The sequence below is a fragment of the Catharus ustulatus genome, chromosome 4 (assembly GCF_009819885.2).
Source record: "Catharus ustulatus isolate bCatUst1 chromosome 4, bCatUst1.pri.v2, whole genome shotgun sequence".
Taxonomy (NCBI): domain Eukaryota; kingdom Metazoa; phylum Chordata; class Aves; order Passeriformes; family Turdidae; genus Catharus; species Catharus ustulatus.
Genome location: NC_046224.1, coordinates 20412442 through 20437715, shown reverse-complemented (window position 1 = coordinate 20437715; position 25274 = coordinate 20412442). Strand labels below are relative to the sequence as shown.

The window sequence follows — 25274 nt, the reverse complement described above, 5'->3', positions numbered from 1 at the left end:
TATAGAATTCTATAGAAAAAAGCCCTGGCCATCCTGATCTAGCACTGGTGACAGCTCTGCTTCACGAAGTTGGTGCAGACACGCCTTCCACCCAGCATTCTGGAGCTTCTCCAGATTCTCCAGAAAATGAGGTCACAGAATAGATTGCTATCTTATAGGGCACAAAATGATACAGAAGTCTAAATGCAAAAAGACAAATTTCTTGAGGAGAAGAACATGAATTTTGCATATTGCAAGACAAAATATAGAATCATGATTTCCAGATGCATGTCTCCATTTTGTTCTTCTCCTATCTACATTTTCACTGTGGAGGCTTTATTTTTTATGAAATGTTGAAGTTTAAAAAGATGCAAGACATGGCTTTTAGGCAAAAAAGTAAGCACAAAGTTCTTATATTTTAAGAAAAGTTATAAATGGAAAGGTCTATTAGAATCTATTAACAAAAACAAGCTGTACCTAAAAAGAGTAGTAAGTACAGCACCATGAAAACCTCCAAGAGGAAACAAAAGAATTTTCACATTGTTTTATCTAAAATATACTTTTACAGATTATTTCAAGAGGTTTCAGATAACAAAAGATAATTTGTGTACAAAAGAGAGTTTTGTAAACCAGATACAACTTTAAACAGGAGGACATGAGTAACTGCCTGACAGAAGTTTCACTTAGTGTGGCTATCTCAGAAGAATTTTTCCCTCAGGTCAAAATTTTTTAAACTTCATTTACAACACCACTTCATTACCACTCAAGCAGCAAGAAACAAATACGTAAATATGCAGTGGATAATTCTGCATTCCATTTGGGCCCAGAGACCCATAAACTGAAAGGTCTTTTTCAAAAAAGTTGAGCCCTGATGCAATTGAGTACTTCTGTTTTGTTCTGTTGCCACAACTGAAATAAAGTTAATCCAGGGCACAGAGCACCAATGCTCCACTTGTTCCATCACTGACTTAACCCTGTATAACAAAGAAAATCAGAGAATGAGAGGGCCTGGAGTCCTTGTGCCAAGAACAGTGAGAAAGGGACCTGTCCCTTCCAGGTTCATGCTTCCCTCTTGGCACTACTTCCAGGGGGGCAGCCCACACTTCAGGCTTTAGGGGAAGATGTAAATGTCCCCAAGACCAATTGTCACCATTTCTTTTGGACACACAATGCTGTAAACACCGTGTCTTCTCAAAACAAGTTCAACACCAAAATCATTAGCATAAAATGAGAACACAAAGCATTCTGTTGGGTTTCTATATATTCTGTCTTTCTGCTCCCTAGAGACAACTTCAGATTTTTGCTTATTAAGCCATTACTATGGCGGAGTGTTGAAGCAAACCCATCACGTCACATTTGGGCAATGAAAACTCTCATTGTGCACTAAGTGATTGTAGCCTAGTGCATTATGCTTATTCCTGATGCTGCTACCAGGTGAAACAATACCTCAAAAATAAAAATAATTGCAGTTTAAGATCAGTTATTGTAAAGGGAAAGGTGACTTTTGACATACAGGGGACATCTCATATATAACCATGATAATTTTTTCTTAATCTATTGCCTGTTTAGTTTTTTCCTCCAAAAGATTTTTGACATTCTGATTTGTGGATTTTGATGACAGTAAATTCTTTGACAAGAAATTTTACCTGTTCCTGAAAGAAGTATGTCAGAGCCTTTGAAATTCCTGTTCAGTTATCTATGTATTTTCTGTATTATCTCCCTGTTCCTTGAGAACGCCATATTTTTTTTAATGGATCAAGTATTCAGCAACATTTACTTAGTCTACTAGTTTTACAATGGCCTGTTAAAGGCTGGCACTTGTTAACTAAGAAACATATTCATTTATGGGCTCCCTCAGATAATCAAGAAATTTGTCTTGAAGAACTGGATTCCGAAATTTGAAGTCAGAACTTTCTATCCAGACTTTCGTTTATCTCCTCAAATTTTTCTTCTAAATTGCCATTATGCAATACAGTAGACGTAGCATCTGAAATCTAAACGTTTTCCCTCAGAAGTTCAGGCAGTTGGAAAGAGAGCACTCCCTGGGAAAGGATATTGTTCTGCTTGTACCAACACATTTGTCTGTAAAACATTGCTGAAAAGAGGTTCCTTTTGCTATGTGCATTGGATAATAAGACCAGTCTGATTTCTACTTGCTATGGCTGAATTGAAATGAAATGAACAGCCCAATGTTTAAAATTAAATAGCTGGAAGCACTTTCATTTATAATGCTTGTGGTAAGGTTTGCATTTCAGTCCGGTTCCTTTTGTGCAGGCATAGTTTGTGTCCTGTTGATGTCCCTGACCATGATTTGTGGATGCAACCAGACACAGTGCTTAAAACATTAAATAACAAACTGCATCTGCTAATAATGACATGTTATGCTGCTCATGAAAATACAGAGCCTAGAGGCTGCATAATTTGTACTGGATAATTTGTACTACATAATTTGTACTGCAAGTTCATTAGCTGTAGATATTTACATATTGACTAATAGGATCAGAAAAGTGAGAGATTGAAAGAACTTACTAGAGTCCATGGAATCTACGGAATTTTTGTTACTGGTTACAACAGTGAAGTAACACTGAACTACACTGTGGTGGGTTGACCCTGGCTGCATGCCAGGTACCCACTAAAGGCATTCCATCACTCCCTTTTCCATAGGGGAGAAATAGAAGAGGAAGCTCACAGATCTAGATAAGGACAAAGAGAAATCACCCAGCTGTTCCTATCATGGGCCAAACAGACTTGACATGGAGAAATTAGTTGAATTTCTTATCAATCAAATTCTAATAGACAATTTTCCAGTGTGGGTCTCTTGCATGGGGTCACAAGTCCTACCAACAAATGTGTTCCAGCATGGGGTCTTCTCTCCAGGAGGCCACAGGTCCTTCCAGGAGCCTGCTCCAGTGTGGGCTTCTGACAGGCTCACAGCCTCCTTTGGGCATCCACCTGCTCCAGTGTGGGGTTCTCCACAGGTTACAGTGGATATCGGCTCTCCTGGTGGCCTCCATGGGCTGCAGGGGCACAGCTGCCTCACCACGGTATACACCATGGGCTGCAGGGGCATCTCAGAACCAGCAGCTAGAGCACATCCTGCCCTTCCTTCTTCACTGGCCTTGGTGTCTGCAGCTCCTCTCAGATATTCTCATTCCTCTCTTTTGGCTGCTGTTCTACAGCAGGCTTTTTCCTCTTTCTAAATACTTTATCTCAGAGGTGCTACCATTGTTGTTGATGGGCTCAGTCTTGGCCAATGGTGGGTTCATCTTGGAGCTGTGTGACACTGGCTCTGATAGATGTGAAGGAAACTTCTAACAGCTTCTCACAGAAGCCATCCCTGAGTCCCAAGTACCACCAAAACCTGGTCATGCAAACCCAATACAAGATCTCATTTTCTCAAGATAAGAAAGCCTAGTTTTGTCCAAATGCCAGTTTGGCCCAAAGAAAATCTGTTAGCCATAGGTGACATCCTGCACATTGCCTGACCCACCATGCATGCACAGCAGGGATAATCACCATTCTCACTGTTATCCCAGTGCTTCCTAGTATATATCTCACAGAGTCATGCTCATAGTTATCTTTGTCAAAAAGCTCAGCTGCTATCGTTTCAGTGGTGGAAGCTTTCCCTAGTCACCCTTTTGTCTAGTGGATGGGTGCTTTTGATATGTGCAGAGTAACCTCAACATGACAGCGAAAGGATATGAGCACTAAATAAAAACTAGCAGCCAGGAAAAGATTTTCCAGCTGACCTGCAGCTTGCTCCTGGCTACCACACAAACTCTCCTGGCAAGTTGTAAAAAGTCAGTTGACCACAGACTAAGCACTCTGGTTTAAACTGTATGCCTGGTTGATTAAAATAACATCTATAGGAGAAATAAACTACAAAAAAGTTATTGTTCCTTCAATAACTGAATAAACTGAATCATATCTGAAGAATAAACTTGGAACCAACTACAAAGGCATTGAGATTTTATTGTGCACTGCTCAGAGAACCAAATTACATAAGCTAAGTTTATAAAACACCTTTTCTAACTCAGTTCTGCAAGCACCACTTGGGGTCTGGAAGTCAGTTTAATTCTTTTCTACCTATGAATCACAATCAGAAAAAACATTTATGTAACAGAAATCTCATGAACAATTGCAGTGATGACGCACAAACCAGAAAAAAGCAGAACAGTCTCTTAAAACTGTTTCGGCTCTGCAGTACTAACAACAACAACAACAAAAAGGAATAGATAGATAATTTTTTCCCAGAAAGATGATAGTATTTGATTAAGTTCAGAAGCAATAGCTGTTGATTATAGTAAATCTTTCATATCATAATTTTCTGAACAGTTAGTGCTCAGAAGTTTCAGACTTTGAAGTTCTTAGCTTTTTCATGCTCTTTATTTCTAAGTTTTACCTCACTTTGACATGGTCATAAGTCTATTTTCCTTTTACACTCAGGGATGTGCTAAAAGTCACAGAGATACTCTGCGTGCTCTTTCTGTCATCTGTAATTTCTCTCGACATTCATCATCTTGAAGGCAGACTCCAACTTGCTGCTAAATATAAATATCTTACTGAATACATGTTTCTAGCTTCTTATGCCCTGCCCCATTAGCACAAAGTTACATTTAAAGAAACTGCTTTACACAACTATTACCAGCTCTTCAGGAACCTATCTACATCTGCTTGCAAACTTGAAAAAGTAATGAAATATTATTCTGGAATTGTATTGCATCAACTACTGAAAAGGATTTTAAAAGATAATTTCTAGGGTCATGTTAACTTAAGACTCAGAGTAGACTAGTAGATATTTGTTCATACAACACAACTAAAGCTTATATTGTGCTTTTCTTTCTTGTCCTTTGGGGTTTACCCCAGAGAGCACCTATTACATATTTCTGCTTCCTATTGCATACACCAACTGCGTTTTTGCTGCCAGATGTTGCACCAGAAATGTCAGCTGCTGTGTGAGGCAGAGAACAAATGCAATTAGAGGTGCCCTGGTGACAGCTTGACACTTGTGGTGGCAAAGTTTAAATTTTTAACTCAAAAACCCACACAACTTGGATTCTTCCAAAAACTAGACCAGCACTACACTGACACCTTTTTATCAGGGAGATGCAAAGATCAATGTGCCGACAGAAATCCAAATGGATTGGCTGTTACTTGTAAAATATCTGAAGCTAGTTTCCGAAGCACATTCTGTGTGCAGTAGCTGTGAGGACACTTTCTTTCCAGGGCAGTAAGGAATGCTATTGGTTTAAAGTAGTTTGCTTTTATACAGAGACTTTAGTTACCAAAAATATAAAAAATATATAAAATAATATAATATGAAAAACACTGAATACTATTTTCATGACTTATGTAGTTAGTTTCCATTTACTACATTTCTATCAATCACTTTCTACTTGTCTATTAATTGCTTTTTCAAGCAAACTAACTCCATGACATCAACTTATAATCTATAAATTAAAACCTTTGAGCACAATCATAAGCATAATGTATCAAGTACATTTAGCAGTAGAAATACTCTTGACAGCTTAGTTTAGTGTAGTCATGAGAAGCAGAAAAAACAAAAAAATCATTCCAAGTTCAAACTAAATGTCTATTCCCAGGGCTACATGACCAGATCCCAGCCCAACATCAGATTCATTTTGGATACATGATTTTTATTTAAATGCAAGACAGCTTTCTTCTTTTTCTCTTGTACAAATTACACATGCAAGTGTGGTCTATGTTTGTTCATCCAGCATGAATTTCCTACCCCATTTGCATTACTTTACAGTGCAGCTTGAAAAGTTTGCAAGTGAATGAGTAATACAAGTTAGCTGCTGCATGCTGGGTACGTCTGTGCATGATACATTATCATAGTGTAGTTTAAAGTATCTTACTGAAACATATCTATAATACTGCACTGTGTACCAGAACTGCATAGATACTCTTGACAGCAACTTAGTTCTACCTGGTCATTTAGGACAGGTAAACTGTAATTCATTTTGCAGGGATAATTTGGGGAAAGATACTCATCCAGATTTTAGCCAAGAGGTTGAAATTATAAATATTTATTCTTGTGAAAAATATCATGGGCTCAAAGTAATTCTGACTCTTCATTCTCTCTTGAAAAGACAGGTTTTCCAGAAATTGCTGGGCCACAGGGATGAACATTTAATTTGGAATGACAGACACTATCTATATTTTCTCTTCACATAAATGTGGTTGCAAGTAATTCTCTTCTGCATGTGAGTTGATCTAAATCTCAGGTTTATCTTGTATTTAGATAAATTTGAAATGTACTATCAGAATGTGGACAGTAGCACACTGTTAACCTTTTGCCCACCAGCTCTGGAAGGGATGAGTTTCATCTGATATTTACAGATGGTACCAGTGCCTACAAACTTACAGTGTGACTGGTACCTCACTCCCATAGGAAAATGCTCCACTTGGAGACTGTCCTCTCCATTTTCCCTACACATGTCTTTTTCAAAGAGTATTGAAAAACGAGAGCAGCAGGGTCATCAAGGATCCCAGAACCAGGATATCAGTTATTTATCTCACTCATGAGACATTGGAAAAGAGGATATATCAACAAAGGAAATTTTGCATCTCACTGAAAAGAAAATAGAGTCTCTCTTCCAGGAGTGACCTAAATTTTTGATTACCTTATTTGAGCATCTCTTCATGTGATCACATGTGTTGGATGTGGTGTAGAAGTGTCTGTCTGTGACAGGGTTAACACACTCATCCTATCCAGAACTAATATACACAGAAAAGCAGGGAGAAGTGTCATAAAATGATTTGTGCTATACCACTCAATTAGCATTCACTCTTAGAGTTGTTTTAAATTTAAAATATTTACTATTTAATTTTATTTTTACTATTTTTAATTTTTTTCACTCTTTAAAGGTGCTTTATCACTCTTTTCTATCTTTGTTTGTTTGTTTGTTTGGGGTTTGTTAAAAATTTTCATTATTTTAATAAACTGTTCCTCAGTCTGGGATCCCCTCATTCTATACTACTCTATGTACTGAGCACCAAATCTGTCAGAGCTTCCCAGGCAGAGTGGTGTGGTACAGTCGAAGGCTGTGAGTGTGAATTCATTGGGGAATATCTGCAAAACATTATCACCTTTCCTAGAGTCAGAACCAGTTCAGACCTCTCTTAGGTACATGATTTTGACATTGTGCCTGAAGTTATCTCAACTGTTGTGAATTCATTTCAGATTCACTTTCTCATTTCGTGCTGCTAAGTGAACACTCTGCTCCCTGCATTCCCCATTCCTGGGAATTTCACTGCGCTGCACTTGTCAGCGAGCCACTGCAGTGCATTTCTCCCTCCCTGCAGTGAGGCAGATGGGTTTGAAATTGCACTGTGGATAACTCTGCAAGTTTTCAATGGTTTCACATTAAAACGACAGGGAGAAATACCAAACTATGAACAGCTGGTAGTCAAAGGAGAATGAACCAACACCACACAAAATTCATGGAAGGTAAAAAGTTTCTTTCAGTGCAACAGTTAACTACCTATTGCATCTGGATATGTTCTGTGGCCAAAGCCACAGGCAGTTTTCTTGTTTCATCTGGGAGCAAACTTTTCTCAGTGGAAGCAGTATATTGCAGTTGAAATTTTTCAGAATTAACACTCAAAATGATGGGTAGTCTCAAAAAAAGGAGAAGTAAAAATAATGAGAAATAATCTAGACACTAGGTGATCACTCAGTTCAGTTTAAACTTAAGGGTTATGCAGCACTGTTCTTAATCTCTGGGGATGGGGGAGGGAGAGTACTAAGAATGTGCATATTTCCTTCAGGATTATAATTAAATTTAGAAACTAACGTGATCATAAAATGTACATGCTAGGGTTTAATTTTAGGTCAGAGTCATATGTTAAAAAAGATTGCTATCCTAGATTTTAAAAACCTTAGCCCCAGTCATGTAGCACAACCTCATTTTGATCATTCTGAGTTTAGAAAATGTGCAATTACTGATGCTGGCAAAAAGTCACACCAAGGGCAAATGAGATTAGTAAGAAATAAAACTGCATGTCACTAGCAAAATAGAAATTGAAATGAATAATCAAATTGGCAGATCATTCATGCAGCCTAGGCATCAGAGTCCAAATAAATGGTCTTGAAAGCCAAAAAAAAACCTCTAGAGTAAGCGCTTAAATCATGGATTTAAAAAAAGTTTTCAGCACAGAATGTTGCAATAACTTTCATAGTACTTAAAATATAAAGTGATTTCATAGCTTTCACTGCTGACCTTAGCACAGTAATAAATCTGCAAAAACCACAAAATAGGAAAAAATTATTTGAAAACATTGGATGCATGTATTAATAGGGAGGATTTTCCACACTGCCCAAATTTCAGAGACTTTGTCAGCATCTCTCCTGGTGTAAGCAGGGTAGAATTCTAGGATGTGAAGGTGAGTAGCTACAGCAACACTCTCATGCTCTTGGATGTTGGGTTACAACACAGGAAATGTAATAATGAACAACTTCTGGCACTGAAAACATCTACCAATTACTGCATCACTGAAGATGATGACTTCCAGCTTATTTGAAGGAATAGTTTAGGGTAACTTTTGGTGTAACCAGTGAAATGCTCTTAATACACTTACACAAGTACCCATGTTCACTCAAAAACATTTGAAGAAAAGAAACATTTTCATTTTTCTGTAAAGGCTTCCCTTTTTTCCTCTGCAGTGTTCTCCAAAGAAGTGTGCACTTCAAGCACACAGAATATGTACACATGTACCAAGAATTCAGTGAAAGAAAGGGAGATAATGTGTAACACCTACATATTTGATCAAAGACTATATCCTGAAAATTCCACTTGTGTTTCCATCAGTGGCAGCACAACAATGCGTATTATCATGAGTGTGAGTCCACCAGGCACAAATAAAAGTAAACACAGGTTTAAGCCCTGCTTAAGCACATCATCAAAGTTTAAGGAAGATCATAGGGCTGGCAAAAGACATAGGGTCTCCGGCAACCTTGTTCCTGCTACCTAACATATCAATACATTTTAGACACTTTGCACTAATTTCTACACTCTTGTCCATAAAAGATCTACTGATTTGGGACATTATGTTGAAAATAACAGAGATAGAAATGATTCATGTGTACTTCCAATTATTTAAATGCTTAGGGTTAAGACAGAAGGTAAAACTTTAAGCTGTTTTCAAACTACTAAAATATTTTTCACGTCACTGTGACTAAGCTGACAAATAAAGGAAGGCAGGGATCTAGTTAGGTCTTTGGAAAGTACCAGGAGCTTCAGCAAGCAGTGGAGCACATGGCTAGAAGAAAGTGTAGGTGCAGAAATATGGATTGCACTCATTAGAATTCAGGCCATTCAAACCCAGCACTTGTTTTTTCATATTGCACAGCACACTGGATGAAATTCTGTGGCCTACTTGTGCATAGGGTTGAAAAAGATGACTGTAATGGCTTGTTTTGGCCTTCAATCCCTGTGTCTCATTTTCCTTAAGGCTATACTTTTGCACTGCTCTGGCCTATATTTAGGCATGCTTAAAAGCATTTTTGTACTGCTACAACAGAGTGAAAGAGTTTCAGAGTAAACAAATCATATCCCCAGATTCTAGATAGCTTCAATGTCGAAGTTTTTTTTAAGGAAGACCTCTTACTTCTTTTTCCATTTGAAGTCCTTCTGCTCTGATATTTCTCTCAAATACTTCCCTCTTCTCTGTCTGTGGATTAGATTTTCTATACACAAGGATGTAGTCAATCCGACATTTGCCATCTCTAAAATACAGTCCATTGGTTTTGTTCTTATCAGGTACCTCCTGTAAAGAGAAAACCAAGCAATTCAGTCATGCTAATTTACCTTGACAATTGCTGCATTGCTATTTGCATCATCAGTTTTCAGTAACACTCAACATATAAGATAAGGAATCACAACAAGTTCAAGTTTTAGGCTCTTCACATGCAGTGCTTCTGACTTCATCTGAAATGAGTACAGACTTCCCTACTTAGGGGGATCTCAAAGGGGCATCAGGAGGTCTTAGGAAAATGTTTGGACATATGGGGATGGGATAGAATGGAAAACAAAAGAGAACCACCTCCCCCACCACCCTCCATAAGGTTAGGAATAATTTCTTACTTACAAAATGGAGAAGAGAATAGCGCTATTGAAGTGTAAATTTAGAATTAAAAACTTAATATGGCTGAATGTACATGTGAAAAGAGTAAGCATTAACATTATCATTAACATGTACTGTAGTGAGGAAGACTAAAACCTGGCACAGAGGTTCTCTTTACTTTGCCACATAGGTCACAGACAGCAATATGAAGGTTCTGTACCAACCTCACCACACCCCATCAAACTAACTACAGAATATTCGTTGCTTAGGGAATAGTTGAGGATGGATTTATTTGGAAAGAATTCCTGGCATTAGGTGCAGCAGTACATAAAAACCATAAAGGCAATAAACACTGTCTCTTTCCTTTAAAAAAACCCCAACCAAACAAAAACAAACAAAAACAAACAAACAAAAACCACAACAAAACAAAACTGTTTGGTCTGACAGAAAAACACAACTTGATTTCACTGAGAGGACAAACAGATCACTCTCTTGAGATTTAAAAGACCAAGCTACTGGTCTTTTTCCAGTAAGCCGTGAGATGAAATTCTCTACAGATCCTCCTCACAATATAACAATTCTTCTACATTATGGAAGTCCTGCCCAGGGTTTAAGCTTTCACTTGCAGACAGGTTGAAATTGCATGGCAGTTTGCAATGGTTGGAGTGTTTCATACAGGAAATCTACACTGTGAAGGTTACATGGGAGCAAACAGCACCCCCTCCGAGCAGCATGAAGGGCAAGGACCTTCAGGAGCCTCAAGATCAGTCCAGCTCTAAGGTGAAGGGAAGGTTAAGCTAATTTATCTCTGTTTTTCCAAAACTTGCTCCACTATTCCTGCCAAAAATAGCCCTGCCCTATAATATGCAACCAAGTCTTCGAAAAAGAACACAATATTTTGCCTTTCACATCTGGGGGAAGGAGGGAATTTTCAAAATACTTTCACTGTAAGAGAATTACTTCTGAATTTAAATCACAAAGTGAACATTATAATAGAAAAAAATATTTTCACAGGAAAATCCTCTCAAAACAACAATTTTCCCATTCAAAGAGTTTAGTGTAAGCTATCTTTCTGATTCTCAGCAGGCATTTTGATTAAGTGGAAAAGCCAATGAAATCATCCCAAATGTTCCTTCCTCTTGGTACATCCAGGTCACAAAGAAATGAGGGAATTATTATAACATTCTTTCATTACAGTGCCTAACTCCTGACACAACTTAGGGCAGACTTGATACAGTGGAACAGTTCTTAGAGCCCAAAAAGAAGACAAGAAAAAAGATTTAACCTCTAAGGAAAAAACAGTAGCAAACTATTTATATCTGTACTGCATATCATGCTGATAAATGATATTATCAAGATATGAGAAGCATTTTTCATAGAACATTAAATGTGAAAACAGCTCAGGAGTCACACTTTTTTTTTTCCCCATTAAAAATCTCTTTATATTGAGAAGACATAAAAAGAGCCCCAACACCCCAAACAGTATTTAAGGTTGTTTAAATAAAGGAAGAGTGTAACAGGAGATTTAGAGGCTGTGGGTCAGCTTGGTGGTTCTGTTGTGATTTCTAACCTTCCTGGCAAACTTCCTGTTCAGTAGAGTCAACATATATTTTTGGCACAGCAGGAAAGGAGCTGTGGAGCCAAACAATCCATGCTGAGGATCTGCTGTGCACACCATGTAGGCTTAAAGGCTCACTTTGGGCCCAGTGCAGTCTGGTCCAAAAGACTCACTGGGTTTACATCCATAAGGAGTACAGGTTCAAAACCCAACACTGCTCTGGACTGCAAAGAAATCATGGCCAGAGGCAAGTCCACATCAAATGTACACTCCTCATCTGAACTCAGACCCATCCTGAGAGTACCATTAGGAGCTTCTCCGCATGTAGTAGTGACTTCACTAGAAAAATTGATTTGCTCCTTCTTATGCTTCCTCTTTCTCTGAAGAAAATTGGTTTGCCCTGCCCTGACTCATCAGAACACAGAACCTTATATTAAAGAGTATCTATGGGATTTAGCCAAGGTATTTGACTTGCCAGACTTCTTCCACTACAAATATGATTGCCTGGAACAATTACTTCTCTTGGACTTGTGAAACTTTACCAACTACAACTACAGTATAGTAATTTTTCACTCAGAAAGGCATCTTGGACACTCTTATCTGTACTTGAAGGCCCTTTTCATTTTAGGAACACTGTGTGTCAAATCCAGACTGATAAACCCTATTAGTCTCTTATGGCCTCTGGGAAGAAAACCTTTCTCTGGCCCTTTGTTACAGGCTATAAGGCAACTTTATAGACTGAATCTGGACTTGCAAGAACTCTTGGGTATCTAACAGATACAGAGACAGTTGGGGCTGGCTCAGCAGTGTCAGCTGTAGGACTTCTGCATTATCCAAGTATTACAGGCTTATGCTATTCCAGACAGAAGTTTGTCCTCCTTTCCTCCAGATATCGCATCTCACTTACCTGTGTTACGACATCAAAATTCAGTTTTCCTAAACTGATGAAGAAAAAATGTATAGCACTAGGTATGACTGCTATTTTTTGGTGAAAAAGTGGTGTAGTCACATATGTCAAACCTCCATTCTTTCATCTAAAAAGGATGCTGGAAGAAAGTAGAACACTGAAGACTTCACTCTACCAAGAAGCACAGCATTTCTGTCTATCTTTGTGACTGTATTGTAATACGTGGTATATAATATGGATTTGTTTTCCAAGGAATACAGTAGTTTTTGTATTCTCAGGTGTTCAGCTGGGAATCACCAGCATTCAGACATGATTCATATACATGAACACACTAGGAGAGCTTTAGGCCAAAGGGTTTACCCACACATATCCTTACAAATCACACAACATCTGAACAGTGTATCTTTTCCTGCTAGATTTTAGCAGGGACCAAGTACTTTTAAACATTTTTTGGTAGGCTGCAGCCTCCCTGGAGTCCCATTAAGACTTTCAGTTTTCATCTTTTCTTTCCCCCATCTTACACCTATATGTGACTTACACTGCTATTTTCCTCAGTTATGGTTACAAAAAATACCATTAAATCTGTTCATATTCCTCAAAGATTTTCTCTTTCCCTTTAAAAAAAACCAAAAAAAACCACATCTAAGAGGAAAAAAAAAGAGGTTTTGAGGTATTGTTTTTCAACATTATTACATTAAAAGTAGCATGTTCTTCTGATCATTTTTTGTTAATTTTTCCTCTTTAACTTACAAAAACAATGTGCCTTTCACCTGCTCCTTTCTGCTAAAGACCATATGGTGCATGGTCCCAAAATGCAAGATGGTAATATCCTGTCAGATTAACCTATTACAGTGCAGGCAGGCAAAGAGAGTCCTTTGTATGGTGTATGGGAAGCTAGGGAAGAGCTATGATTAAAGAAGATTAAATTGTGAGCAAGGTCAAACATATTCAGGGTGCCCTGAATTTTGTTGCTTTAATTATCTGTATAAACATTTGAGGAGCACAGCTCTCTCTGGGCTGAATTTCTAGAACAAAGAAAATCTCTGGCTCTCTCCTCAGCAGTGTTGCACAAAGGAACTTGCACCACAAAACCCTCTAGCTCCTGAAAAAGATAATCTCTAATTGCCTCTTCTAAACTCTATCAAAACTAGTAAACAAAAGAGGGTCAGGGCAGAGCCCTCAGCAATGTCCTGTGGTTTTCCACTCAGTTTAATTACTAGCATGGTCCTTGCCAGCTCTGATCTGCTCCAGTCAGCCCTCTGCCAAACCTTCCTCAGGCACAGCTTGCAGGTAACATCAGATCAGTTCCAGCAAGTAGTCTAAATGACTACCACCCATTCCTGAGGTGGAGGAAAGGAGAGCCTGGGCACTTCACTCACTGGGGAAACAGCCCTAAAATCCATGGGTGGCAGGGCAGTGGGAGGCAAAGTTAAAGGGCATCTTGTTCCTTTCTTCACAGAAGACACGGGAAAAAATTAAGGCCCAAGTTTTCATCTTGGGTCCATGACACTTTGCCTGCTTTAAGACAGATTTTATTATGTGCTGAAAGTTTTCTCCCTGGTCTGTTCTCTGAAACACCATTGTGCACCATCAGGTCAGAATTGTTCTTCGTTGGAAGGGAATGTGCCTCTTAACTCTCATGGGAGTTGTAGATAAATCCCCTCCACACTCCTTCCCCTTAAAGGATGAATATAGGGAAAACAACTTTTCTACCATTTTCAGAAGCATTGAAGCCTTAGATTTGTACAGGTGTTTCACTGAAGGTGCATGAAATCAAAACTTTGGAATTTGGCATATTTTATATTTCAATATGATAATGTTAGAACAGAAAACCAGTTCTCATGGGAAGGATTAGACACAATGTGATGGTAGAGGATAAGATTTTAAATCAAATTACATTTATTACATCTTTACAATGGGCATGAATAAATACTGTATTAATAATTCTGTGTATCCTTACCTCTCCCACAACTTCCAGCCTGCTGGCATCATCAGAAGTACTGGTCAAGTTACCATGGTGAAGCAGGGAATCATCATCTTTGGAAGGGCTGTTCACACCTTCTAACTCATCAAAAAAAATGTTGACATCCTTAGCTACTACAAAACAAAAATAAAAATATACATTCAAATCATCACTGAACCAAATGAAGACAGCAAGTATAACCCATCAATAATTTCACTTTTTAGCTCTGGTATAAGTATCTACTACATTAATTTTAAAATCTGATGATTTTTTTAAAATTCAAAATATGATTGTTGGAATGCTTTCTTTGTCAATGAGCCGCATAAAAGTTTGGGACACAACAACACCCCTCTGATGGAAAATAAACAATCTGGTGTCACAATAAAACAGATATTAGCTATCTTCTCAGCTTCTTTTGGGGCAAATGGCTTAAATAACTAGTTTCTGGATTAGTATTATCTCTGGAAGTTTCTTATTCTAAGGAGGCAGAATTTTAACCTAGTATACAAACCGTGAAGTTTGAAGCTGCATAGACTTGGGGAACAGCCAGAGGCAGAAGGTCTTAAATAAATACTGTTTCTTGAAACACATTGAGTAAACAAACCTGGGCAGGTATTTATCTTTTCACAGTTTGGCATGTTTGATGCACATAAATCTGACACTTTCAGATTCACCTTCCACACAGGCCTCAGTCTTGCATGAAGCAGTCGCTTATAGGTGTAAGCTGTGGTAAACCAACCCTGATAAAAAGTATAGATATTAATGTCTGGAGTGACTGCCAGATGGGAGGAGCAGGGCAGGCAGGTTCACTCTGCACTCCATGCACTACAGGTCTGGTGAAAAACATGATGAAGAGATGTGTACCAGGAGAAGAAAAATGCCTCAACTGAGGATTGCGTTTCAGCTGTGGAGGGACTTCAGGTCTCCAGTCTTGTGCTTCATAGGCAAAATCCAAAATTATGAAAATAGAGTTACATCTGTTAGAAGGGACCCCCAAAGGTCCCAGCTACTGATCTTCTTCCACTGACTACAGTAGGAGCAAATACCTAAGAGTCTTGACAGAAATTAGGCTAACCCCCTATTCCTACTCACATTTCTTGCAAGCTTGCCTGAGTTTTGGAATAATTCTTCTTTTGTGTAACAAACTCCTGTTGCTTTTGCTTGTCCTCAGCTCCCCTAATTTAGTGACAGGCAATTGTAATTCCTGTTGGTGAGAATCTATATTAACAGCCGAAAACATCTAATTGCTGGCTGCAACTTTGTTCCATTTCTAACTGCTGGCTGCAGGTGTAAAAATCCATTCCCTCACTGTGGAGAGACTGGATGGTTGCCAGAAATTAACAGCCACTAACTGTTCCCAGTGATCATGAGCATTTTGTGACTCCTTTTCACCTTTCCCTTCTTCAGGGGTCACAGCCCAGTTTCAGAATCCTTCCAAAAATTGCTGATAATACCAACTCCCCACTCTCTGCAGCTGGTCTATTTTTCATGCTCACAATCAGGAGAGCCTTATCCATAATATTCATCCTTAAAACAGACATATGTTGCAATTTAAATATGCTACTCTTTCCCTGTCAATCATGAGCATGGGAAAAAGTTTCCTCCCTCTTTGTACATGTCTTTTACAGCATCTAAAGTCTATTATTACATCTGTAGGTAATAAAAAAAGAAAACTCTATCAAAATAATCAAGAATCCTTCATCTTCATTTTCATGCATAAAATAGGGACAAGGTTAATGAAAGACTTTGTATTTTTAATTACAAGAGTATTGCTTGGAAAACAACTAGAAGTTTCATAAACAACAGAGAAGTCCTCATGTCCAAATTAATCCACTCTAAATACTTGGCTAATGTGCCTCATGTAACCTAAGCAGTACAGTTTGTAAGAGAGATTCTGAGTTTCTGGTGTTGTTTAAGCTATATGTGATGAGAGCCCACAGCTCCTCAGAGTCACTGTGGCTGCCTCCAACTTGTCCTAGGGGAATCACAGAGGCTTTAGGAGGCTTAAAAGGCAACAAACAGATTCCAATTTGTAGCACATGCAGCTGTAATATTACAGATTTCTTTTCTCACCTTCATTCATTTCAATCCACAAAAATCATACTAGAGATGCTTATAAAAGAGGGGGGAACTGCCACAACAAAGCACAGCACAGCCTAACCTCAAGTCCTTCACTGTCCCTACACTTTCAAAAGTCAAGACTAGAAATATTCCACCCCATCAGAGAATAATTTGGACATAGATCATGACCAAATTTCGCAGGCGTGTTCATATGAGAAGAATTGATCTCAATATTCAACAAAAAGAATAACTGAAACGGAAAACATTTTTAATTACTTGAACTTCACATCAGTGTCTCCATGACAGTGACACATGAATCTGAACACGATTAAAACCTCAATATAATCTGAAAACAACTGTGGAAAGCTCCCCAAAAATAATTAAATAGTGAAGTTCTCTGGAGATTATTCAAGATACAAATATCTGTTGCAGAGTGTCAATGAAAGCTGTAAAAATGAAAGTTTCGCCTGTTGCTATACTCGCGGGAATTTAAACTATCTTTGTTCTGACATTATGACTGCTTTGGTATAAAAGATGAGGCCTCAGATACTAGAATTGGAATTGCTGCTTCTTGAAGTGCTGGTAATGCTTTGGGTTGCAAAATATATAGTTTTGTAAGTGGGTGTTTTGAGATACAGAAGTTGGTGCATAATAAAGTGAATGTGTCTGGAGGCTGGAAACACAGAAATACTGGATTATCCTGAGGACTTGTGAGAAGCAAAAAAAAAATCTTATTTAAAAGTTATTTTAAAATACCATCCATCTCAGCAGTGAAGAAGTTGTGGAAGCAACTTTCAGCTGGCTTTGTCCAGCAGGTTTTTGTTTCAGCAGGATTTGTCCAGATTGCCTGCTGTGGAAAATTGTTTATATCAGAAATACACAGATAATTGGTGTGTTGGTTGGTCACTACAGAAAATATGGGGCTCCAACATTTGCTGAGATAATTTTTCTACCCCAAGTCTCATTATATACTTAAAAATATATTAATAAAACACTGTTCCACAAAACTAAATAGATAATTTATATAGCAATTCCTGTTTGCTTTACATTAGTAATGGTGATGGTACTTCCAAGATAACTCTCCCACTGCTTGTAGGTAGCACAGCCCTTCCACTCCAATGGACTGAACACCTATATGGCCAAATGTTGCTAAAGGATAATCAGGGCTCCGTTTTTCTTGTCCCCTTCAGACCCTGACATGCATATACCCACATATGTCCTTAACAGAATGATACATAATGGTTTTATTCTATATATATAAATGCTATTTGAGAGAAAGGCTGATGCTACTGTACAGTCATGAATTTTTAAGCAGCGAAATTTAACAGGAATACAGAATAGCACATGCATTGCTAAAGTTGATATTAAGAATTCTCCCTCTGGTTTTATATCAGCTTAAATATGCAAACTATTTTCTCCCCCTCATGTTCTATTTTGCAGGAAAAAAAATAAAAATTTCTTGATAACTCAGAATCTCTTGAAGAATAAAAGGAAAAAAAAAAAAGTGTATACAAATCTTTTCATCCCAAATATTGTAGAAGTATAGTACATATTCTGAAAACTGGATGCTGACAAATTCTGAGAAGGAGTCCAAGCACAATCTCAGTGGGTTCACAAGTCACTTCAGATCAAGATGTTGATATAAGGTAGGACTCAAAAACAAGACAACTCCTTTAATTTTCTGAAGGTGGATGCTGAAACTGAAGTGCCTAAAAATAAGAACTTTCATTAAAAAATGAGACCTGGCTATGTTATTGTGTGAGAAGATGCAAACATGCTCAGAGATCATGTTTCTGTTCACTGTCATTTTATTAGCAAAAGTCCCACAAAGCCATCAAGTGTACACTCACTTTGGAAAATGCTAGCTGGGGGTCAATATTCCAAAGTTTATCTTAGCAAGAAAAATTATTTGGTTTCTAAAAGCCTCATTAGCCTGTTTTAAATTATCATTCAACGCTAACAACAGTGAATAAAAGTAACATTGACTGTTCAGAGCAACTACCCTAGAAAGAATATTTAGACATCTTTATCCCAATTAGATGGTATTTGCAACAGACTGCAGGTGATAATACCGTCCTGAACACACATCAAGCCTCTTGTGGGTTGTACAGAATTCCTTTAGTTTTTGGTGAAGGAGATGTAGCTAAAGGACATAGAGTTTAACTTCCCAACAGCATCTGTGTTTGGTCTGGATAAAGAAAAAACACTCTCCAAGGCTGTAAATGCTGCATCCTTGTCAAGTAGCTTGTGGATAATCCATCAATCAAAATGTTAACTCTTGAAACACTCCCAGATTAATTTGTTTTTCCATGTTTAGTCATTTTGTCTATTCACCTCTGAAAGGCTCTACAGTGCCTTTTCAGCCTCTCCTGACTGCCCCCAGGCCTATATTTGGACTGTGCTGGTGTGGAGAAGGGAGAAGACAAAACCTAACAATAAGATTTCCTGATGGGAAAAAAAACTTTTTAAATCAGAAAACATGGAATTCATCCTAAACCTGTAGCTTAAGTAATATGGTGATTCAATTTCAAACTAAATTTCATACTAACCTGAGCATTTTCCTTCCACCCCCAAATAAATACCACCACTGAACAGCCTGATTCTACCATTGTGTGGCTCCTTATTCACATGGCAAAAATCAGAGTTTTTACACATTCATCCTTTATCACTCCAAAATGTAAACTGCTATTTCTCACTCTAGAAAATCGCTAAATCAAACACCCAGTTTAAAATCAAACTGGAAAATAAGGAAGCCAGGAAGTCATGCCTTGCATTCTGATTCTCAGCCTGCATAAGAATTTCAAACTGTTATGAAAAATTCTCACTGAAATTCCAGATTCTATTGGATTCCAGAATTGCATCAGTTTTGGGTAGGGGGAGTGTCTTCCACTGTTATTAACATGAGTAGCACTACTTCTAGCACAAGTGTTGAGATCATTCTGCAGTTGGATTTAAGAAGGGTAAACCAATGAATTCTTAGTCCACAGACCATTACACATAAAATGAGATAATTTTGTGCAGCATCTAAGACATGCAGACCTTCACTTGTTGTGACAACCTCATGACTTCTCCCAAAAAATAGCAGCTGCAAAAACGGGAATATAGCCCGACACTTTGGAATTACTGGAACTTCAAATACAGTCTTTAAACCCTGACTGCAGCATTTTAATGACATTATTAGTTCACACAGCCACTCAAGAGTGCAAAGAATTGATTAAACTATCAGGAATCTTACTGTTTCTGATTATGTCTGCATGGAAAATATATACTGCTGGAATCCTTTGGCACACAACAATTCAAATCTTACTATAACTTCTTTGATAGTAAAAGGTTTCTTACTAGTCTTCAATAATCCATTGAACTTCCTGAGAGATTTTAATAATAGATACTTATCATTTATTTCATCACTTCATGTGTGCCTTCAGTTATAATTTCAATACATCTCAATTGAATCTTCTACCACAATCACAATTTTGCATCCAAGGAAGAACTTACTTTCTTGTATTGCATTAAGAATTTCTGAAAAGTCCACATCTCTCTTCTGGATGTCTGGTTTTATCCATATTTGCGTTTCCAGCTGGTTAACCTGCAAATCCTCTCTTCCATCTGAAGAAATTGAAGAGATTGATGGGGTTTGTGACAGTGCAGTAGAAAATCCAGCCAAGGGGCTTCAGGTGAGGAAACATACACATTGAATGAAGGTATTTCCATTTTTCCTCCTTAGCAGAACCAAATTTTCTTCAAACCAAGGAGTTTCAGATAGAACATGGACTAATTTAAAGCTAAATAGAATGAAACAACAATATTGTCTGCTATCAGCAATGATGCAGAGTCACCACTGGCAGCTCCCTCGTTCAGGTGACCATATGCTGCCATGCCATGAGTGAGCATCACCTCACCATACCACCTACAAAACTAGCTCTCAAATGTGAAAACAAACAAGAGATGTTGTTTCAAATGACACAGGAACAAACAGACTGAAATAAAACACACACAAAGTAAGTTGCAAGACGGGAAACAGCCATTAGGACAAGAAGAGCATGGATAGTGTGTTTCAGATGCAAGGCACTGTAAATTCTCATATGCCACCTGATGGCATGACATAATCTAGGAAGAAGTCCAGCACTGGAATCCATTTAAAATGGATTCACATTGGTATATAATGGTTGCTGTTTAAAAGCATCGAAGAATAAAAACTTGTTCTGGTATGTCACAGTTTCAAACCTTCTTACACACAAAAATAGACACAAGATTTACCCATTCCAACGCTCTTTCAACATGAGCAAAGAAATCAGAAAATTTTGAAAACAGACCCTTTCTATGCAGAGAATGGTTGTTGCATGTCAGGAGTAGACAGAAAATGAGTAAACAGGCACAAGATGCTGGCTACAGGGTGCTTGGATACAGACAGAGAGAAAGAGGGAACTACTGGGAATACCTCTGGTTTTCAAAGAGTAGTAGGAACACCTTTCACAAAGGCATCCATTAGACATGATGCTCTTGAGTACCTAATGCACAGAGTTAGCAGGGACCTTCAGTGGTCAGGACAATATCTGGGAAAGGAGTTCATAACAAAAAGGCCAAGGTGGAAGAGCAAACCTTCAGGTCATTTCGATTACTGTGCTTCACTAGATGCTATCAGTCATGCTTTAGAAAGAAGCATTTTCCTTTCAACTACAGTCTGCCTATAGCAAGCTGCTCTTATTTTGAATTCTGGCCTAGCCCATTGTATTTTCCTCTTCTTCTTGTCAAATTACTATCTCACTACTGCCTAGATAGGAGCTACAAATAATATTCCTAGGCACAAAATTACTCACAAGTATTTTAAAGGCCCTTCTTCACTTTTTGGAAATACACATCTCAAAATGGGTGCACTTAGACCAGCTTCATCCTGTATTATTTTTAGTGTTAAAATATCATAAATTTAAATTGTCTTGTGCTTGCTTCAGCGTATTCTTTTGTTCCACAGCAAAGACTCACTGTTAACATCAGAGGCAATTCCCCTTGTAGATTCCTGCAACACGATCTGTCATAGCAGCAGCAGGAGTCAGCATTTAATGATGTAGAACAAAGAGAATTTCTTAAGTGAGACAACTGATTATTCATACAATGGCAGCCTAGGGAAATCTGCAGATGGCCTCTGAGATGAGAGGCTAAGATTTGCTCCAAAAGAGATTTCTAAGGCCCAAGAAAAAATACTCCAGCTGCTGAAAAATACATACGAACAATATGAGGGAAGTAGAAAAGTAATCAATGGACAGCAATTCAATTAAGCAGCTTTGAAAGTTATATAATTCACTTTCTTCTTAAATATTCAGCTACCACTTTTAACATATACCATTTCATACTTGCATCCTCACATCCAACAGCCTTCATTCTGCATTTCAACCCTAGTTAGAGCAAATTAATGACAACATGGACAAATATAAAATACCCCTTCTTCCCCCAAGACCTCCATCCTTGTTACATTTAAGTTGCTGTTCCTCAGAAGAGATGAAGCTAGCAGAATCCCTGCAGCATCAGCATCTCCAGCAGACCTGAACTAATCGGGCCAGGGAGAAAGGAAGTGGCAGTCAGCTGTGGAGGTCCCAAAGTGCTGATATCTGATGGACTATCTAACCACAGACCTGTTAATACAATTAAACTCTTGGAGAATGTACATAGCCGACTTCAAAGTCCCTTTTAAATAACAACAACCAAAATGCCTAGGTAGTGGTCAGAAAATGACCAGCCTAAACCTGACTGTATTTCAGACAATGAAGTCAAGACAATTTTGCAGCATTTGAATTTCCTCTCCTGTATTTGATCCTCTTGCAGAATAGGGAGCTTTCAGCAGTCCACAGAAATGACATTGTTCTGTGCTTGTCTGATTCACAGTAGCCTTAATGTCTGGCCTCACTGCACAAGTATCAGATTAACAGCATCCAGCCTGATTTCAGTCAAAATTGGAGGCATAATCTTCTACCAATCATTTGTGATAAAACACACAGCTAATTACAAACTTGTCTTCACCAACACAAGGGAAAAATTTAACAACAATACAGCTTTTAAATTAGGGGTTGCAAGAATGCTTTCTTCTCCCATGATCTTAATTATGTCAATAAAGGCTTGAATTAGGGCACTTGGGCTTCTATCCTCCTCCCTCTCTGTCAGCATCTACTTTACAGGAGGAACTACTGCTGTTTTTTAGCTGAGAGAAACACCATCTATGTGATGGGTTGTGGGCTGGCCAAATTAATGATTTCTGGCTTGTTGTCAGACAGGGGTTTTAAACTAGTTGGTCTTTGGAAAAAGCCACTGTGACCTCATCCATGTTCCAGAGATTTATTTTCTTCACCTTACCACAGATCTGCAATACTACATGCAAAGACAGTATCTGATGTCACTGTTGCTACTGATGGGTCACTAACCTGCCTTAAGCATTTTCTTCTTGCTTTAGCAGCTCCTGATTTATAGTTTGTCAATGACATGTCCCACTGAATAAAACCTAAGCAATAATATCTGAGAAGATGGTAAAGACTCTCTTTCCACAGAAGTATGAGAAATAAACACATGTAAAAGTGAAGTAAATATTAGGTTTTATTTTTCTTTTTTAAAGATCCGTTTGAGATTTTTCTCAGCTTACTAAGACTTCCTAGTTCAACTGAAACAATATTTTAAATTACCTCATGGCACTCTGACTTACTCATTGATGCATAAAGTTGTGCATAAAATAACATACTTTTTTATTTATTTGTCTTGAAGTGTCCCAACTAATTAGGTTAGGAAAACAAATGAGATTTTTAAAAGACCTTTAATTTTTAGAGGCTAAATGAGATGCCTTGTTCTAAGTCAGAATTTTAACATACTTCTAAATACAAAAATTACCAAATGTATCAGAGAAGGGATTTGTACCAACATAGCTAATATGGTACTGATGTTAAACAAGGTTTATATACCAAGTACCCAGTTTAAAATCAAACTGGAAAATAAGGAAGCCAGGAAGCCATGCCTTACATTTAGATTCTCAGCCTGCAACTTGTAGTGAAAGAGATTTTGCCATCTACCACTAAGAGAGTGGCAAGAATAAACATAATTCTAACATGAGCAGGTTTGTTTTGTTATGCTAAGTGCTCCATGTAAGTTCTACAGAGCAATTGCTCCTTCTTGGCAGACCTTCTTCTTTAAAGCAAGCAGAAAGCTGCTGTGCATGGTGCCCTTTTCACTCTAGGCAAACCCATGTCAACATGGGGTAAAGAATCAACCCTGCAGGTACATTTTCTATTGCCTTCTTCCTGTGAGTTCTCAGCAGGTAATCTGTGACAAAAGCAGACTTTCAAAGAGAAATTGCATTAAGCATTTCCTATATATGTTAGTCAGGGATCTGCACCTGTGTGTACAGCACAGCTCACTGCTCTCAGTTCTGGCACTTCTCATTTCTGTGACAGGAGTGGAAACAAAATGTACAACATAGCTGGCCTTCCCAGGATCTGCCCCATGACTGCACTGGAAATGCAACTGCAGCAGATGAAAACCATTTTAGTTCAATTATTCCTTCAGAAAAAAAAAAACCCCGAAGCTGTTCTATGAGTCATAGAATGTATGCAAATACATATTAATATACACATCTTCCTGGCAATATAAAGTTGGCCTAAAAGCAGTAGCTCAGAGATAGATAATTATTTCATTAACTGGAAGGTTGACGTGTATCATGAAAGTCTTTCAGAGAGAGTTGCTTTTGCTACACTGGTGAGAGAGTGTTTCATGTCAGAAATTCTATATCATATTCTATTTTGTTCCTCACAAACCAGTCTTGATATATTCTTTCTGCCTAGGCATTTTTCTCTCCTGCAGCATAAGGTGAACACTGTACACATCAACTGTACTTAAGTGATTACATTGGATAGATTTTAATATAACAAAAGTATTTTTTTTTTTGTTTCTGCCTTTAAATCTCTGATGTACAATAGTGCAGAGTTTCACAATGCAAAATTATAATTTTTAAGTATGTTCTCAGTGCAGGATGCAGAAACATATCTTGTGTCCTGCCTTGACTTTCTGCTTCTCTGCACAGAAGAAGTCTTTGTTTGCAAACTGCAACTTTGGCTCACCAGCCCAACACTTGACTCCTTTCTGGAAAAAGCCTGTTACCTAGAAAATTTCCTTCCATCCTTGCTCCTTGCCAGCAGCACTAAGCTTCCTCTACCTTACAACTACAACACAATTTCAAATTTCTACAGAGGAGGTGGGGTGTGTGTGGTGAGTTCCCTTCTCCTTTCATTTCAATGCCTGTTTCCAGTCCTGGGTTCCTTTTGAAGATGGCAGTGGGGATAAGGACAGCAAAACTCATGTGTTTAATTCTCTGTTTCTGAGAACTTGCTGATGTATTTTTACATTTAAGGCAGCATAACATCATAGTAAGACCAGCTGCCTGCACATCTACACTTGGATGTGCACTGACATAAAGGTCTCAGTATTTCACAATACAAGGTACTTACCTTTACCAATATATGTCACAGGATTTGCCCTGTCTAGCTACAAAAATCCACAGTTTTGTAAACATTTCAAGTAATTGTTAATGATACACATTGAGAGCCTTTGGAGACTTCTGATTTAAGACAAACTACTCCATAATAATAGCATTAATACAAAATGTGCTTCCAAGACTGAAAAGATTGGATACATTGTGGAATTACTTGCAGACCTTTGAAAAATTTCTTACCATAGATGTCTGCAAA

At 38.1% G+C, this 25274-nt stretch overlaps 1 protein-coding gene across 8 annotated transcripts in view; it reads right to left on the bottom strand.

The window, feature by feature from the left end:
• ANO4 (anoctamin 4) overlaps positions 1 to 25274 on the bottom strand; it is a 200054-nt gene that overhangs the window by 82661 nt on the left and 92119 nt on the right. For 5 of the 8 annotated variants that reach the window (XM_042779186.1, XM_033057538.2, XM_033057540.2 and 2 more), the window contains exons 3-5: positions 20053 to 20163; positions 14494 to 14630; positions 9613 to 9771 (exon numbers count right to left, since the gene is read on the bottom strand). In XM_042779186.1, the coding sequence (XP_042635120.1) occupies positions 9613 to 9771; positions 14494 to 14630; positions 20053 to 20163 (407 nt within the window). The remainder of the gene's footprint in view (positions 1 to 9612; positions 9772 to 14493; positions 14631 to 20052; positions 20164 to 25274) is intronic. The other 3 variants (XM_033057539.2, XM_033057542.2, XM_033057543.2) reach the window with 3 other exon arrangements.